Source organism: Bombyx mandarina, chromosome 01 (assembly GCF_030267445.1).
Source record: "Bombyx mandarina strain Sakado chromosome 01, ASM3026744v2".
Lineage (NCBI taxonomy): Eukaryota > Metazoa > Arthropoda > Insecta > Lepidoptera > Bombycidae > Bombyx > Bombyx mandarina.
The window spans coordinates 4,588,873-4,604,934 of NC_143208.1; the positions used below are offsets into that span (position 1 = coordinate 4,588,873).

General features: G+C 35.9%; 1 protein-coding gene across 1 annotated transcript in view; it reads right to left on the reverse strand.

Moving 5' to 3' along the window:
* SCaMC (Short Calcium-binding Mitochondrial Carrier) overlaps positions 1-13,096 on the reverse strand; it is a 63,393-nt gene extending 50,297 nt beyond the window's left edge. The window contains exons 1-4 of the mRNA XM_028177220.2: positions 12,696-13,096; positions 6,245-6,371; positions 4,942-5,029; positions 548-659 (exon numbers count right to left, since the gene is read on the reverse strand). Coding sequence (XP_028033021.1) covers positions 548-659; positions 4,942-5,029; positions 6,245-6,371; positions 12,696-12,869 — 501 coding nt within the window. The 5' untranslated portion in view covers positions 12,870-13,096. The remainder of the gene's footprint in view (positions 1-547; positions 660-4,941; positions 5,030-6,244; positions 6,372-12,695) is intronic.
* Between the last annotated feature and the right edge of the window lie 2,966 nt (positions 13,097-16,062).

A 16,062-nucleotide genomic window follows, 5' to 3' on the forward strand; every position in this document is an offset into this window, starting at 1 on the left:
AATTGCTTGGAAAAAAATACGAAATTAGATAGCAAGTTATTTTGTAATTTGCTATATGCCTAAAAATATGTACGAATCATTTGCCAAATTTGAAGCAAACAATGCTTGTTTTATTCTGGGCGAAAATTTGTTAAAACTGCCATCTGTCGTCATTCATAGTGAAACATTAGTACCGTTATCAGTTTATCGATTTTGATTTTTTATTAAAGGTATACCAGGAGACCGTTATACTTTACTTGTATAAAGAAATTCCAATTATAACAAAATATGTCGACGCTTGAAAGGCAATCGTGACTAAGCGACAATAACTGCTTTATACATAAATGATAGGCAATAACGATATTCGATGCGAAAAAAATATATATTTCTAGGTCTATTAAAATCATTTCAATCCTACTTACAGCTAGATTCGTTAAAATAGAATGTTTTTCAGGTATTTCAACTTTAAATTAGTCTACTGTAAAGTTCACGCATTGTCGCTCAGTCATGTTTGCCTTTCAAGCGTCGAAGTAATCAACAGTAAAAAATCTTATATGTCTACACTTACCGTGGAATGCCTCCAAAAGTGTATGAGAGCGTGGATATCGGTGGCCGGAGCGAGTAACAGGTAATCTCGCCATTCATCGTAGCTGATGTTGAGGCTGCCATCCTGGTCCATCCTGGGGACAAACTTGCGCACTGAGAGACAGGGGAACAAATACTATTATTTCCATTCAAAGTTGCAAACTATGACGGATAGATGGCGTTACTTAGAGAATAGACAATGATTTAATCCAACAACAGATATATTATTTGTCAAAAAAACGAATAGGTTTACTTCTGTTATAAAATATGTTCTTCGTCAAAATTTATGTAAAGAGTGTTTTAAAAAGGAAACTTACAATATTGGCTTTATGACTTTATTGCAATGTCCATGAGTAATAATATTCAATTACAACGAATCTGTTTACGAGAGTAATGACAAACAAGCGTTCCGATATTTATATTTTAATTATACATATTTCTTTTCTTTAATAATTATTATTTATTTACTACGAGTTTGTTTTGATTAATTAATGCTTTTTAATTAATAAGATGTGTCTCACAATTAATTAACCGCCATAATTATCTCATTTACGATGATTATGAACACATAATTTTTCGCAGAAATAGTTATCTGTTGTATGCTTACTGTATGCATAATATATACAGGAAACATGAAACAGCTTTCGGGAGGTGTTAATGCAATATCCATTAGTCTTATTGTGTCACAAATATGAACGTGGAAAAAAATTATCTGAATAATTATAAAAGTTTTCAAAGAAACGTTCATGAATTGCAATGCATTTTACTCACAGATGCTATACAATGTAGGGTTTCAAGGTGAAAAACATCAATAAAATGCCCGCAAGTGCGTAAGGCCAGTGTGATCGAGTCAGCTGTGCGACAGTGAAGTTGAGCCAATTATTTAAAATAGTATTCGCTAAATGAACGAAATGCAACCATATTCACTGACACTTTAAGGTTATAATTAATTTTATGTGTTATAATTATTACTCTTTTGTATACTTATCCACATTTTCGAAAAAAAAAAACGAATGACTACGTAACGAAATCTCATTAAATAAACAAAAACGCTTGACACACAGAGCATTAACCGTTACTGAAATGTATTATCTTTCCCTATTAACATAGGCATAGAGACCGTCAAGTTTCAGAGGCACTTCAAGGTTGCTATATATATATATTTTTTTTTTTTTTTTTTATTACCCTTGTAGGCAGACGAGCATACGGCCCACCTGATTGTGAGTGGTTACCGTCGCCCATGGACTTCAGCAATGCCAGGGGCAGAGCCAAGCCGCTGCCTACCGCTTAATACTCTCCACAAGCCTCGTTTGAAGAAGGACATGTCATAGCGCTCGGGAATTTCTTTTGTCAACCAATTAAAACGAAAGCTTTGTTCAGCTAATGCGCAGATTAGTTAATACAGACGCACGATTACCCTATGTTAACAATAACATTAAATTCCGTAGTTACTCTCTAGCTTTCTGTGTCTCTTTCACTCAATTAATGAACTTGAACTAGTTAGAATTCTAAATTTGTAATCATCTCTATTGAAACGAATGCAAAATGCCAAACACGTGTTGTGCTGTTACTCAAATTAGTGTAAGTTCATCTATATCTCGACCTTGTCCTACATTCGAGAGGTCGGTGAAATTGATTTGCTTCATTCATAATTATGGATAATCTAAACATATACAGAAGTTAACCTGTACTAATCGAAAGATATTTTTGTTCTATAATCTACGATATATTTTTTATCAATTATCAAACCGACGAATGCCGTTTCCTTTGTCAACGTACCCAATTTCCTAAGGCGTTATCGGATTAAGTGAAAGTTCACTTTCGTTCGCATTAAAATCGTTTTCCGTACACATTTACGAATTTAAGGTTTTCCGGTCACAATATTCCGACCTACGTCTCCATGTAATGTATATTACGTAACTTGTTCAAGTCGCAAGAATATTTCTCTACAATTCTCCTCAATCGTGTCACTCTTGACCGAGTGCTCGTAATCGTCACGTTGGAGGGGGCAGACTTGACCCTATTCGAGGCCATTCTACTGCACTCATTTAGGAGAGCTCCCACTGTGATTTTAATTTGGTCAGTCCACCGCAATGGCGACCTCCGATACCGTTACAATTGCAATTGTATTGCAACAATAATTATTGTGTACGGTCATATTATATTTAATAGAAGCATTGTAGATTTTGAACTATAGATACCTAGTTTTTGTGTATTGTTAAGACAGTTATATGTAATTGCACCTGTCGCTGTCAATAGTGATGCTATCATTTTTCAACATCGTCGACACCACACTACCATTCGCTTCTACACAAACGTAGGTGAAATGAAGGCTGTTTTAATAATTTAATTATGTATCATGAACGAACTTTAATAGCAGTTTTTTTTCTGTGTGTTATCGTGACTTGTAGACATAAAACTACTATAACGGTTTAATCTCGCGTTGATTATTTTCAATCTACTGTTCCCGAAGTTTCCAATACTGTGGTTTTCGTCAACTTACACTTAAAAATTATAAAATGAAATTAATACAGCCGAGTTTGAAGAGTAAAATTAGTTTAAATAAACTTTTGATACTCCAAAAAACGTAATACTTATAAGTCATGAAAAAGCAGTAAATAGCACGAAATTATTCGTATTTTTCAATATGCTAATGGGAATTAACTTGCCAAATTGCTTTCAACAGATGATGTAATATGTATTTACATGGCGTATTGTTAAAAAGCAATGAACTTTGACTCGACCGGCGAAATAATACGAGCGGGTTCATCATCGATACAAATCATTTGAGTGAAATTCAATTTTGTTAATATCACATTATTACGTTGTCATTTTGTGTTCTACTTGATTAAATTTTAGTTAGTACAGAAAGTTCTAGAAGAACCAAATGAAAAAATGTTATTTGTGTTGAAATTGCTTTATCAATAACAGTATAGGTATATGTAAAGCACAAAGAATTAACATAATTTTAAAATTTTATGCGTTCTCATTTAATAATAATAATATGGCGGAATTGGTGGCAAAAGTGTGAGTAGTAACTTAGGAAGAAAACACAACACTTTTCGCATCGTCAGAACCTGAACTGGCTGAATTTCCACCTAGAGTGGAGAATAAGAGTGAATCGAAAAGAGGGGGCCGTGAGGCTCGCCATAACAACTAAACTGTCTACAATTTCTTATCAACTTACACTTAATTACTTTGGAAACATTGCTCGCAGAAATCCTGATAACCTCGAAAAACTGATGAGTAGGTCATGTCAACAAAGACCACCTAGTCGATCACCTATCCGTTGGTCAAAAGTAATAGAACAGTCATCACACTAGATACTTTCCTTCACGAAATGTGTCGATTCAGAATAAAAATAAAAATAAATTACCAATTATGCAATACAATTATATTTACACCTTGATAATAAAAAAACATATTGTATCAAAAACACACCGGCTTGTATTTACGAAAAACAGGTTAATGCACTTGTCTCGTGGTTGTCCCTTGAGATAGGGAGGAAACAAAAATTTCAATTCCTACCAGACAGATATAACAAGTTTAAAAAAAAAATGTAAACAAGTTTTAGTGGCAATGAATAAAAACATCTACTTTCCATTGAAATTTTGCGATTCCGGCTATGAATTAGTATAGTTGGATACAAAAGTTTTTATGTGGTACAGGATGGATGACTCGTTCGAACCAAAAGGGGACGAGCACGTGGCTATGACAAGCGAAACAATCCAATGAACGGAATTTACTTAACGTTATAAGACACGTCACATTATTATTAATTTGGACGTACACAAGGCAAGCGTTGGAGGACACTTTGTATGCACACTGTGTTATCAAAACGGACTGTTCACACGGCCACGTAACAATTATTTTTCGCTATGATCTTTGTTAATTATTTTTGAGAAATTCTGACGATGTAACATTGAGTTAGCGTCGTGTAATCGGCGCCCGTAGTCTAACGTTAATGTCGATCGGTCCTTTGGATTGCCGTGTACCCAAAAGTTATTTGGTTCAGTTGTTTCAAACGATCATCAAAATTTCTTGCGACGAGCTACGAAAGGACTTGGGACCGATCGTAAAGTTAGACAATACAGAACCGGGGCCATAGCGTATATAGCGATCGAAGCGAGAGACTACATGATTTATATTTCTCACTCTCGACTTACCAAATGTAAGGCCAAACCGCTTTTCTGAAACATGTTACTTATTCAATTACTGTTTTTTTTTTAAGTCTCGAACACACGCAGCCTTCGAATTCGATAACCTTAAGTACTTCGTTAATCTTTTGGGGTAAAAAATTCGCGGTGCACAGGATATATTCTTTTACCAAAACGTTCGCGCATTGCAACAAAATAATGATCATAAAATTAAAGGTACCTTTTTAACAGATTCATCGCCTCGTTTCTTCCTATCGCTATTCCCAAATCTGCAAAAGCCGATATAAGCTCCTCCAAGTCCACTTTGCCTGAAAAATACATACGTTTACGCTTTAAATACGAATTATTTTCTAAGCTTCCCAAAGGCCACTTAACACAAAAATTATCAGCCAAACAATAATTAGAGGAGGGACGGGCAGCGTTTGATCCACATATATACATTCTCCTGTTTCCTCCATGGATAATGAAATTAGAGCAAATTTGTTTATACCATACGAAATATATATCTCACTTATTTTGTTTTAAAATATTTATATGTATTATGATAGGAACCCAAAAATAGGAATCTCCTGAAATTACTAAATTTTTTTACATATATATTTTAATGAACCCATTTGTAAAAGAGGAAACGGGGAAATGTTGTCAACGGTAGATAGACCGAAGACTGCGGTTAGAATCTTAGGAGCGGACCAATTAGTCAACCCTCTTCCTTGTCCGTTTTTGGGTGGTACTAATAGAACTCGATAATTCGCCCCGACAGTAGACTTGTGGTATCCACTTATGGTATCAATTTGTCTGCTCCTAATACCTTACCCGCAATTCCCAGTTAACCTGAGATCATGGCGCATTTAACAGCTCGATATATCGAAATCACATTGATATTAAAAATCATGGTAAAGACACGTTAAATAACAAAGCCTCTAATGGTTACGACAAGTTAGTCGCTCTATCTTTCTCAATATCGATTGAGTTCTTACATATACGTATTTCATAATTCAAGCGTCTTCTTGCTTACAAGATTACACATTGGCCTTTGAGCTGTTTTAAGATACTGAAGAAACTTTTTTTTTCCCTACTTAAGCTGAGAGCCTTGACAGGCTACTCCAGCGTAACCTAAGCTACTAGGTGAGCTCGCGGGGCTCAAACCTGACGACGTTGCTAACACGAACCCTAGCAAGAGCCGTGCTTCGCTGAATCTACCATCGGATCGGAAACACGACCCACTGAGAAGATCCAGCGAGAAACTCAGTGGGCTGTGTCTGAGGGTTCGAAGAAACTGAATTGTTAAGTCTATACTAATATTATAAAGAGAAAAATTTGTTTGTTTGTTTGTTTCGAATAGGCTCCGAAACTACTGGACCGATTTGAAAAATTATTTTTCCATTAGAAGCCGACATTGTCCCTGATGAACATAGGCTACTTTTTTTAAATTTTTTTTATTTTATTTTTTTGGTTTCATGTGTGTTTTAATGTTTCCGAAGCGAAGCGAGGGCGGGTCGCTAGTTATATATAAAGGTTCTTACCGTCTTGATTTCTGTCAAGGTGTTTGAACTGCAGCCGCAAGTTCTTCTCGTGCTCTCTGACGTAGTGGATGAATTCGGATAGTGTCACGTCCCCAGCCACCTTCCATCCCGACTTGGCCAGAAATTTCTGAAATATCATTTAGTATTATAATTTGGTTTTATTTTGTGTGTGTATTATTACAAACGTGTGGTATTATAAGGCTATATATTTAAAATACAAAACTTCTTATATGAGGTGTTTTTTTGTGCTTTTACTGTAACTCTGTGCAAATATGTTGTGCTGTGTGCTTAGTTGGAGGAGTACCTCAAGCGGCAAAAGTAAGCAAACGTTCCAACTCCATACAAATTTGAGTTAACTTTTACGCTATCGAGAACTTTAAAAAAACGCACTAAGCACACTGGTCCGGATCGATTATGTAAAAAATATTTTTGTACAAATGTATATTAGTATAACAGTCCTACTTTAGCTAAGTTGTCACTGGTTGTCCTTTCCAAAACCAATACATTCTTCCAAAATAGTCTAGTCCTACACTATGCCTTTGAAATCTTTACAATTGAAAGTCGTAACATCTACTTACTATATGACATCATCATTATACATTTCAACAATTGACGAGGATACAGTTTCATAACAAAAATCTCATTTAATAGAAAAAGACCAAAAACGAAGACGGCATATAATAGGGGTTAAAGTATGAAATTGCCGTTCCATTGTAATAGGTAATAGTAACTTCATGGTCATTTTCAACATTTTTGAGTGAAACTTTCTCCAAATGGTACCTATGAGGTTCTTCTTTCAAAAAATGTGCAACATTCGATTATCGGATTTCAGTTATTTTTATTTAGCTTAGACAAAAAAGATGCGATACTTCGAAAATTCGAGTGATTTTTGAATACGAGTTCCGACGCGGACCTAACGCTGCGGAAACAGCTCGCAATATCAATGTAGTGTTTGGAGAGGGGACTGCTAATGAACGCACCGAGTGATTTTGATTTAAACGCTTTCGTTATGCAAATTTTATTTGAAGAACGAACCACGTGGAAGACCGCTCACACATTCGAATACCAATGAATTGAAAGAGATGGTGGAAGCCGATCCGAGCCAAACTACCCAGGAATTAGCGGCAGTTTAACGTTACCATACCAACAGTATTGACTCATTTGCGTCAAATCAATAAAATAAAAAAATATGAAAAATGGGTGCCTCATGATTTAACTGATCCGCAGAAAGAAACGCGTGTCGAAACTTGTGTTGCCTTGTTGAATCGATACAGAAATGAAAGAATATTGGATCGAATTCTGACATGTGATGAAAAGTGGATTCTTTACGATAGCCGTAAGCCAGTGGTTCCCAAACTTATTTTGTCTACTGCCCACTTTAAGAATAAATTATTATTTAGCGCCCCCAATTTTTTCTACCTACTTAAAAACCACTATAGCGAGAGCTTAGTAGTGTCTAAGAGTCCTTGTAAATGAAATTAAAAATCGCCTCCCAAGCCTCTACACAACGCCCCCTATTTTTGTCTGGGTCTCTTACCGCCCCCCATTAGGCCTGCAGCGCCCACAAGGGGGCGTTATCGCCCACTTTGGGAGAGTGCCGTAAGCGAAAATAGCAATGGCTGACCCCAGATCAACCGCCGCAACAGTGTCCTAAAGCAAAGCTTACTAATAAAAAGGTAATGGTAACTGTTTGGCGGTCTCAGCATGGTGTTATTCACTACAGCTTTCTCCAATCTGGTCAAGCAATAACAGCAGATGTCTACTGTGCTGAACTCCGAAAATTGATAGCAAAGCTTGCAGTGAAACAGCCCCGACTCATGAATCGATCTTCACCATTATTGCTCCATAATAACGCGAGACCTCTTATACAGCACGAGAGACCGTTTTAACACTACAGGAACTGCAATTTGAAACCATTCGTCACTCCCCGTATTCGCCAGACCTAGCTCTAATGGACTACCGTTTTTTTCGTGATTTGGACAACTTTCTACGTGATAAAAAGTGTTCTTCTTCCCAGGCGGCAGTACAAAATGCTGTCACACAGTTTGTAGAATATACATCATCAGAGCTCTATCGCAAAAGCATAAATGACTTTCCTATTAGATGACAGCAATGTACCTATAGGTAAATGGTAGATATTTTGATTAAATAAATATGGGAAATGAAAAAAAAAAATTTTCAATTTTTCAGTACAAATCGGCAATTTCATACTTTACCCTCTAATATTTTGTTTTATGGATTATTGTTAACGTTTCCACTTCAACGTTTAAAATATATTACAATACAAATGGGACGCTAAGTATGTCTGGGTTTCGGAAGAGATTAGCGTTAATGTAGATGGCGCTGAACTCTTAATTTGACATTCACATGACCCATGCATGGTTAAGCTAACTTACAGTTTATTAGGCTATGAATATGTATGCTAACTCGAAGTTTTTTTAATTAGAAATTGTATCGAACGTAGTGAAGTATTTTCAAAAGGTACGGGTATTCGTGCTTGGCGAGTTACGTTTCCACATCTTCCGTTCACATTATACTCTATAACAATTACGAAGTTCTATTTAACAGATGTTATTATGTTATTGTGTGTGTGAATTAATTGTAAATGATTTAGATTGAACGTGAAGAGTTACGTCCTCAGAAGTATCAAAAGGACTTCGTAATTGGAATAGAGTATAGGGTGCTTATCATTGAAATTGACTATAAGGATACGTTAGGTTCCGGAGGAGGGTTATCTCCTGTTGAAAGGTATTTCGAAAACTGTAATCCTAATGATACTACTATACTGAGACATATTATCCTGTCCCCACCTAGCTTTTATCAATATCATTTTGTTAATGACTAAGGTAACTAATTTTATTTTATTTAACCCCACGAATGCATTAATTGAAGTTTTGCAACGTAAAAATAAATTGCGACTGGGTGTTCAATAAAAGGTATACGACGCTGTATTAAAAATAAACTCGCGTGGTTTGACTTTATTGTGCGTAATTATAGTTAAGTTTCGCAGAGTTCTGTGCCCACACATTTGTTTGGCCTATTTTTATACTTATTATACATCTTGAATAAGGGGCGGAAAGTGACTTGTAAGCTGATATCACTGGGTTATAATGATAATTTTCCTCAAATAGAACGTTTCAAAATACTTCGCCTAACAGAAAAAGTTCTAAAATTAGCTTTAAGTAAAACTTTATTTATTTGATATCATTTTAAACAAGCATTCTAACTTATTTAAGACAACACGAAAAAACCTAATTATATGAATTCCCCCGGCTACACGCAAAGATCTTTGTTGCACCCTAGGCTTCATTTAAAATAGATTCAGCGGTCACTGACCTTACTCGACAGGAAACTCAAATAAAAGGATTTTATAAAGTTTAGAATTTTAAACCGCATTATACTTTTAAATTATTCCTTGGAAATTTTAATCCTTCTGTGTTCTGATAATCCGAGCGTACAATATTTTTTCTTACAAAAATGTTAGATACTTTGAAAATATTTTTAACGATAAGTTTTAAATAAATAATTACCTACTAGGATTGAACGTGTTCGTTTTTTTTAATTTTAGTTTTTTTTTTTAATATTAAAAGCCTTTGAATTTTCTTAATAATTAATTAACTTTGTTGTGATTTTTTTAAATAACACATCAATTTGTTTTGAAGTTTAGTTGAATCTTGGCAATTGATTACAATGTTTAGAAAAATGTAATAATTTTCCTTGTAAGGTTGTTGATGTTTCCACGAATCGACGACAGATATCCGCAAAAATGAAAATAAAAATCTATAGCAATAGAATACTAAGTTTAACTAGATCCACCAACGATTAATTAGTTATTAGATCAACCAATATCAATGCCGCCATCGGTCTTTAGACTTGAGGTCGAAATCACGATTTTATTGGGTACGGCTGTACCCCAAGCTTCAAACAGGAACGCCAGTGCGTGCTCACAGTACGCCCTCTTACGAATATTTACGCAAGGTCAACGAATTTGTGGGGGTTTTTTGTTGCACGTGGTTCCTTGAAATCATTCGTGCCCAGATCGCGGCCACAGATTTAGAACAATGGTTCCGGAAGTGGCGCATTGACCCCACGAAATGCACAGACGTGCTCTTGCAAAGCGGTCGCCCTCTCGATACTACTGCTAGTACCTCTTCGCCAATTAGGCGCGGTAGCTTCATTCCCGCCATAAAAATCTTTGCCAGCCCATACCGTGGGCTTCGAAGACCGTGGGCTTAGGCGTCACTCTCGACAGGGGATGACATTCGGGCTTTACATTAAGTCAGTGCGCAACTGAGGCGCATTCTTTCTCGGTCGACTCTACCACATGATTTGCAAACGAAGTAAATTGTCCCTTGATTATAAGGTGACACTCTACAAAACTTCCATACGTTCTGTCATGACCTGTGCAAGTGTAGTGTTCGCTCACGTGGCCCGTACACACATCCACTATCTCCAGGTCACCCAATCCCGTTTTTGCAGGATACCCGTCGGATCTTCACGACGACCTAAGTCTAGTACCGATATGTAAGTATCTTAAGGAAGCGTCAGAACGCTACTTCGACAATGCAGCGCGGCACGAATACCCTGTTATCGTGGCCGCCACTTATTACTTATCCGACCGCGACGGGGCAACGCAAAGCCGCCGTCGCCCGAATCATGTCTTGTCGGATCCCCCGGATTCACTCTCGGTGCTTTTAGGCCTCTCAAGCTCCAGTCACCGTCTTTGTCGAACTCGAGAAGAGTTCGACGAGTGAAGTAACCCATAGATACAGCCCACTGAGTTTCTCGCCGGATCTTCTCAGTAGGTCGCAATTCCGATCCGGTGGTAGATTCTGCGAAGCATTGCTCTTGCTAGGGCTAGTGTTAGCGAATACTCTCAGGTTGGGCCCGTGAGCACACCTACCCGTCCGGGCGTAGCTAAAATAGCCCCTTAGGCTTAGGCCTTAGGCAAAAATAAAATTCGTTCATGAACATGTGATACTCAGAAAAAATTATAAAATCGCATCATTTATATGAATACACTCATCAGACCAGCAACATACCACTTTTAATCATAAATTTTTACTCTAATTCTAATGGTTTCGTTTTCTTTTTACTAAGCAGTTAAAGCAATATTACGTACTAGTAATGTGAAGTTACTTATCTATGTTCATTTTTAGCCTTGCTCTTATTGCAATGTAGGGACATGATGTAATATTTACGAAAAATCTCGCCCTTTTCTATTTTGGTTACTGTTCAAGTACATAGCGGCCTTCGGATAGTTACTAGGTGCCTTGTAGCTTCTCAACATTAGGTGGATCATGCCCTTATCCAACCACTTATTCAAACATACACAGAAATAACCTTGAACATTGTACAACTGCATTCAGGAAACTCTCAATTGAATGCGTAACTATAAATTATGACAATATGTAACAACATAATATGTAATGTGTGTTGTTCGTTTGTTATTAAAATTAAATCAACATTTGAATATTACAGTTTCTTCATCGTGCAAGGCATATATAGAGTCTGATATAATAGCAATAATTGAACAATTTCTATAGCATTTAATTTGGTCATACATATTCATTCATCCCATTTTCTTCACCGTGCAAGGCATATCCCGAGTTTGATATAATAGCAATAATTGAACAATTTCTATAGCTTTGAATTTGAGCATACATATTCATTCATCCTGTATAAAACAAATTTTAGGGTGGATGCTTGTTCGACTGCTACAGGTTAGCATAAAGATTCTTGAATAAATTTTGTACTCTTCAGGACCATGTTACTATCATAAATAAGAATTGATATCAGTTTTGCAATATAAAACTTTAACTCTAATTGAATCTTATTCTGAGTTTTTGTTTTAGGGAATTTGTAAATTTATATATTTATATTATTGCTGTCATACTATTGTCAAGGTCGTAAGACTAGTTTATTCTTGATCGTCTAACCCTTCAGAAAACATACAAGTAGATTAAACAGATAATGCAACTACTTTACATAATACCGTGACAAGGTAAATATAATAGAGATAATATATTCCTATCCATAAGAGTTAAATCTTGACATATCAATGATTTATCTGTGGTGTATTGTAGTTTTGAATATATAAAGAGTAAGTTACATTTTCAAAAAAGTCAAATAGTACATTTTTTATAAGTACCTAACTGGTGTTAATATAATTTTTACAAGAAATTGCGACAGTGTATTCTGTAAAATATCTTTGATAGTTTTGATAAAGATCATGTTAGTTGGTGATTATTTCTTAGTCGTAATTTAAAAAAAAGTATATGAAGATAGAATACAATGTCAGTAGGTAAGCCAGGTAATGGGCACCTTAGTGATTAAAATTAAATTTATAATTGGTGATGCTTGAAGGAACACGTGTCGTGTCATCGACTTGACGAACAATTCATCGGTAGAAGATACCGTTAGTTCAAGCTAAGGAAATGACCATTCTAACCTCTGCATAGCTGCGATTGATGTGGGGGGCCAGCTCCTTGAGGGCGACAGACAGATCATGTATATCAATCTTCCCGTTTCCATCATGGTCTAATTTAGAAAAAAGTTTTTCAAGCCTTTCTTCGTCTTCTTTTGGTAATTCTTCTATTTCCAACGGCGGATGACACTGTACCATGATCTCTATTATCGGCGTAAGTACGTTTTTTTAATGAACACAACAATATTATTGCATGAGTATTCGTGTGGGCATACATAACTTTAGTCTAACTTAAATACGTGGTCAGAAACATTTTAGAAATTCGCACTCGATTCGCGCTGAGTAGTCTTTGACAGCTACTCGCTGCCGCACTGCCGCACACAGAGATACGCGCAAACCACGGCGAACGAGCGCTGTGTGGTAATTGTGTCATACACTAAATTATGACATCACCAGGCAGAAATTTCCCCAATATGCTAAGTGAAATATTTAAAATTTCTGTAATGTATACTGTAACGCAAGGGCCGTGAGCTTATATTACACTGACTAAAATTGTTCATTTGTGTGAATGTGTGCGTTTTATGGTTCTTGCCAGCAACGACTGTTAGCGCCATCTGTACGAAGCTGAAAAAACCGTGACAAGGCATTTACTTATTGATTTAAAATTACGTAATTCTCAGCCCTATTATTTTCAATAGAAAAATTAGGCCACAGATAAATGTATTAGTAGCCAACTAAAGCTGCCTGTGTGGTTTAAAATTTTAGTAATTTCTACAAAAGTTTTTTGAGTAGTTACGTTATTTGATATTTAGTGTATGTTATATTTAATAAAGTTAAGAATAAGAGACAAAATTAGCTTTATAGTTTTTAAATATATTGGAATATTAACCAAATAATTTTTATTTTTAACGAACTTTTTTTTGGAAATTTTAAGAAGTCATAAAACTTACAAATTTAATAATGTTCCATCCTGTTATTTTTAAACTGTTAATTTTGTTAAGTGATTGTAGGTGGCGTTAGTTTACCATTCAATATTGAAATTTAAGAATTTGAAGTCGAAAAGCTATGTAGAACTGAACATAGTTTTTAAATTTATTTATAGATGTCGCTGCTACACAAATTTTCGAACTGTGGCATTAAATTGTGAAGACCGCTTGCATTTCCATCATCGCGGTTTTGAGTTTAATTCGATTGTTGGAAGATGTCGAATATTGAGAGACGTTAAATGAAGTCCGAGCTCCGTCGTTCGCGAGAAACGTATATTTGTAAGACGATCTGGGCCTCCAAACCGCCAAAAAACACCTAAAGTACCTACCTAAGCGTTGAAAATATACCTACACTAAGGCGAAGTGTCATGCAAACTGATTTATCGTGGCCGCCATTGACTACTATCCGAATCAGGCTAATTTACGAGCCAATTACCCTTGATACCCTACCTTCCCCTATACGCTCTTACGGAACCACCCGACCCACTAACACAATTATTACATCCCTACACTCTATCATTAGGAGCTAACATAGGAACCCTTGTAGTGGTTACGGCGAGTACGGTATACTCATCGAAGAGATCGTCGTGAAACCTAACCCATAAATCAGCGCGCTGAGTTTCTACCGTCCTACTTACCGTCCTTACGGTCTTCTTAGGAGACGTTGGGGCAGCTGTTACTAAGCCCCACCCTCTCTACCTGTAATTCATCCCTTCCAAAATAATATTTCATAATTCAATCTTTCTACAGGATTTCGATTAGTCCGGGCGTAGCTGGAATAGCCCCCTCCTTAGGCTTCCAGCTAATAGGTAGGGGAAAAAACCACAGCCATGCTATGAGTTACAATCTAAATTAGCGCATTGAACTGTTTTATTACTACATTTTGGGGACTTACGTATCTCCCAAAGTAGCATAAATATATTTTTTTTAATCTTTTTTTTTACTAATTAAAAATTTCAGTTTCAGATTCGTTCGTTATCGTAGGACCTCCTCACCTAGATGCTAATACTATACTAATACTAGACTAATACTATACTAATACTAGACTAATACTAGACTAATACTAGACTAATACTAGACTAATACTATACTAATACTATACTAATACTATACTAATACTATACTAATACTATACTAATACTATACTAATACTATACTAATACTATACTAATACTATACTAATACTATACTAATACTATACTAATACTATACTAATACTATACTAATACTATACTAATACTATACTAATACTATACTAATACTATACTAATACTATACTAATACTATACTAATACTATACTAATACTATACTAATACTATACTAATACTATACTAATACTATACTAATACTATACTAATACTATACTAATACTATACTAATACTATACTAATACTATACTAATACTATACTCCAATTGTCCGACCGAAATTCTATTAATTTCCCTTGCTGAAATGCTCCCTAGTGTTTGAGTGGTATGGCGTGTTACGAAAACGAGTGGGTAGAATATAGCATTATCAATGCTGTTTCTGCCGTCGAAAAATCACATGAGAAAAAAATAAATGGTGTTACGTTAATTATTTTAAAGGACCGTATCACAATAAGTATCCACACGTAACATATCTTAGCTAACTCAGATATTCATAATTCGAATGGAAAAACGGAGCAAGAGAAATTCAAACGAAAAAAATGACTCATAAAGTTATTTACAAGATATTTTGGGGCGCATTAATCCTATGACAAAAAAGTCACATTTGGAAATACAATCACGTACAGTCAGCATCACGATGACATACGCATAATAGACTCGCTCTATTGTACTTCATTAAATTCACTCAATAACCGAGCCATATTTTGCTAAGTAGGTTTTTCAAATCGTCACAATTCAAATTTCCATCCCTTTCTCTCTTTATATAGATCTGGTTCGCGACAAGGACAGCAATAAAAGCTCATGGTAACTGTCCTCAGATTTCAACCAATAAGCCCATGGGGATGGCATGGCTATTATGTCAAAATGACAATACACAAATTGACGCGACCGAAAGACTATAAACTCTAGAAGTTAATACGGACAGAGCTGTACGGAGCTTTATTTATGAATGGACTGAAAAAAGACTTTCGCGCTCTGTGGTAAGGTCGAAATTCCGTACACTCCTTTTTTTAGATTTCAATTTAAGAAAACGATATCTATCATTATCGGCGCAGAGTGCATTTCTGTACAACCGAAATTACATTGTGAATTCGGGACCATTGAAAAGTCTTTGAAAGGGAGTGAACAAAGGCTCATAAAGTTAGAGATTAATCGGGGATTTGGACACAATACGTCCGCGACGCACACATGTCACGGCAGACGAGCAGGAGTCTGTTGTTTGTCAATGACATTGTGACATGGGGACGCGACGACACT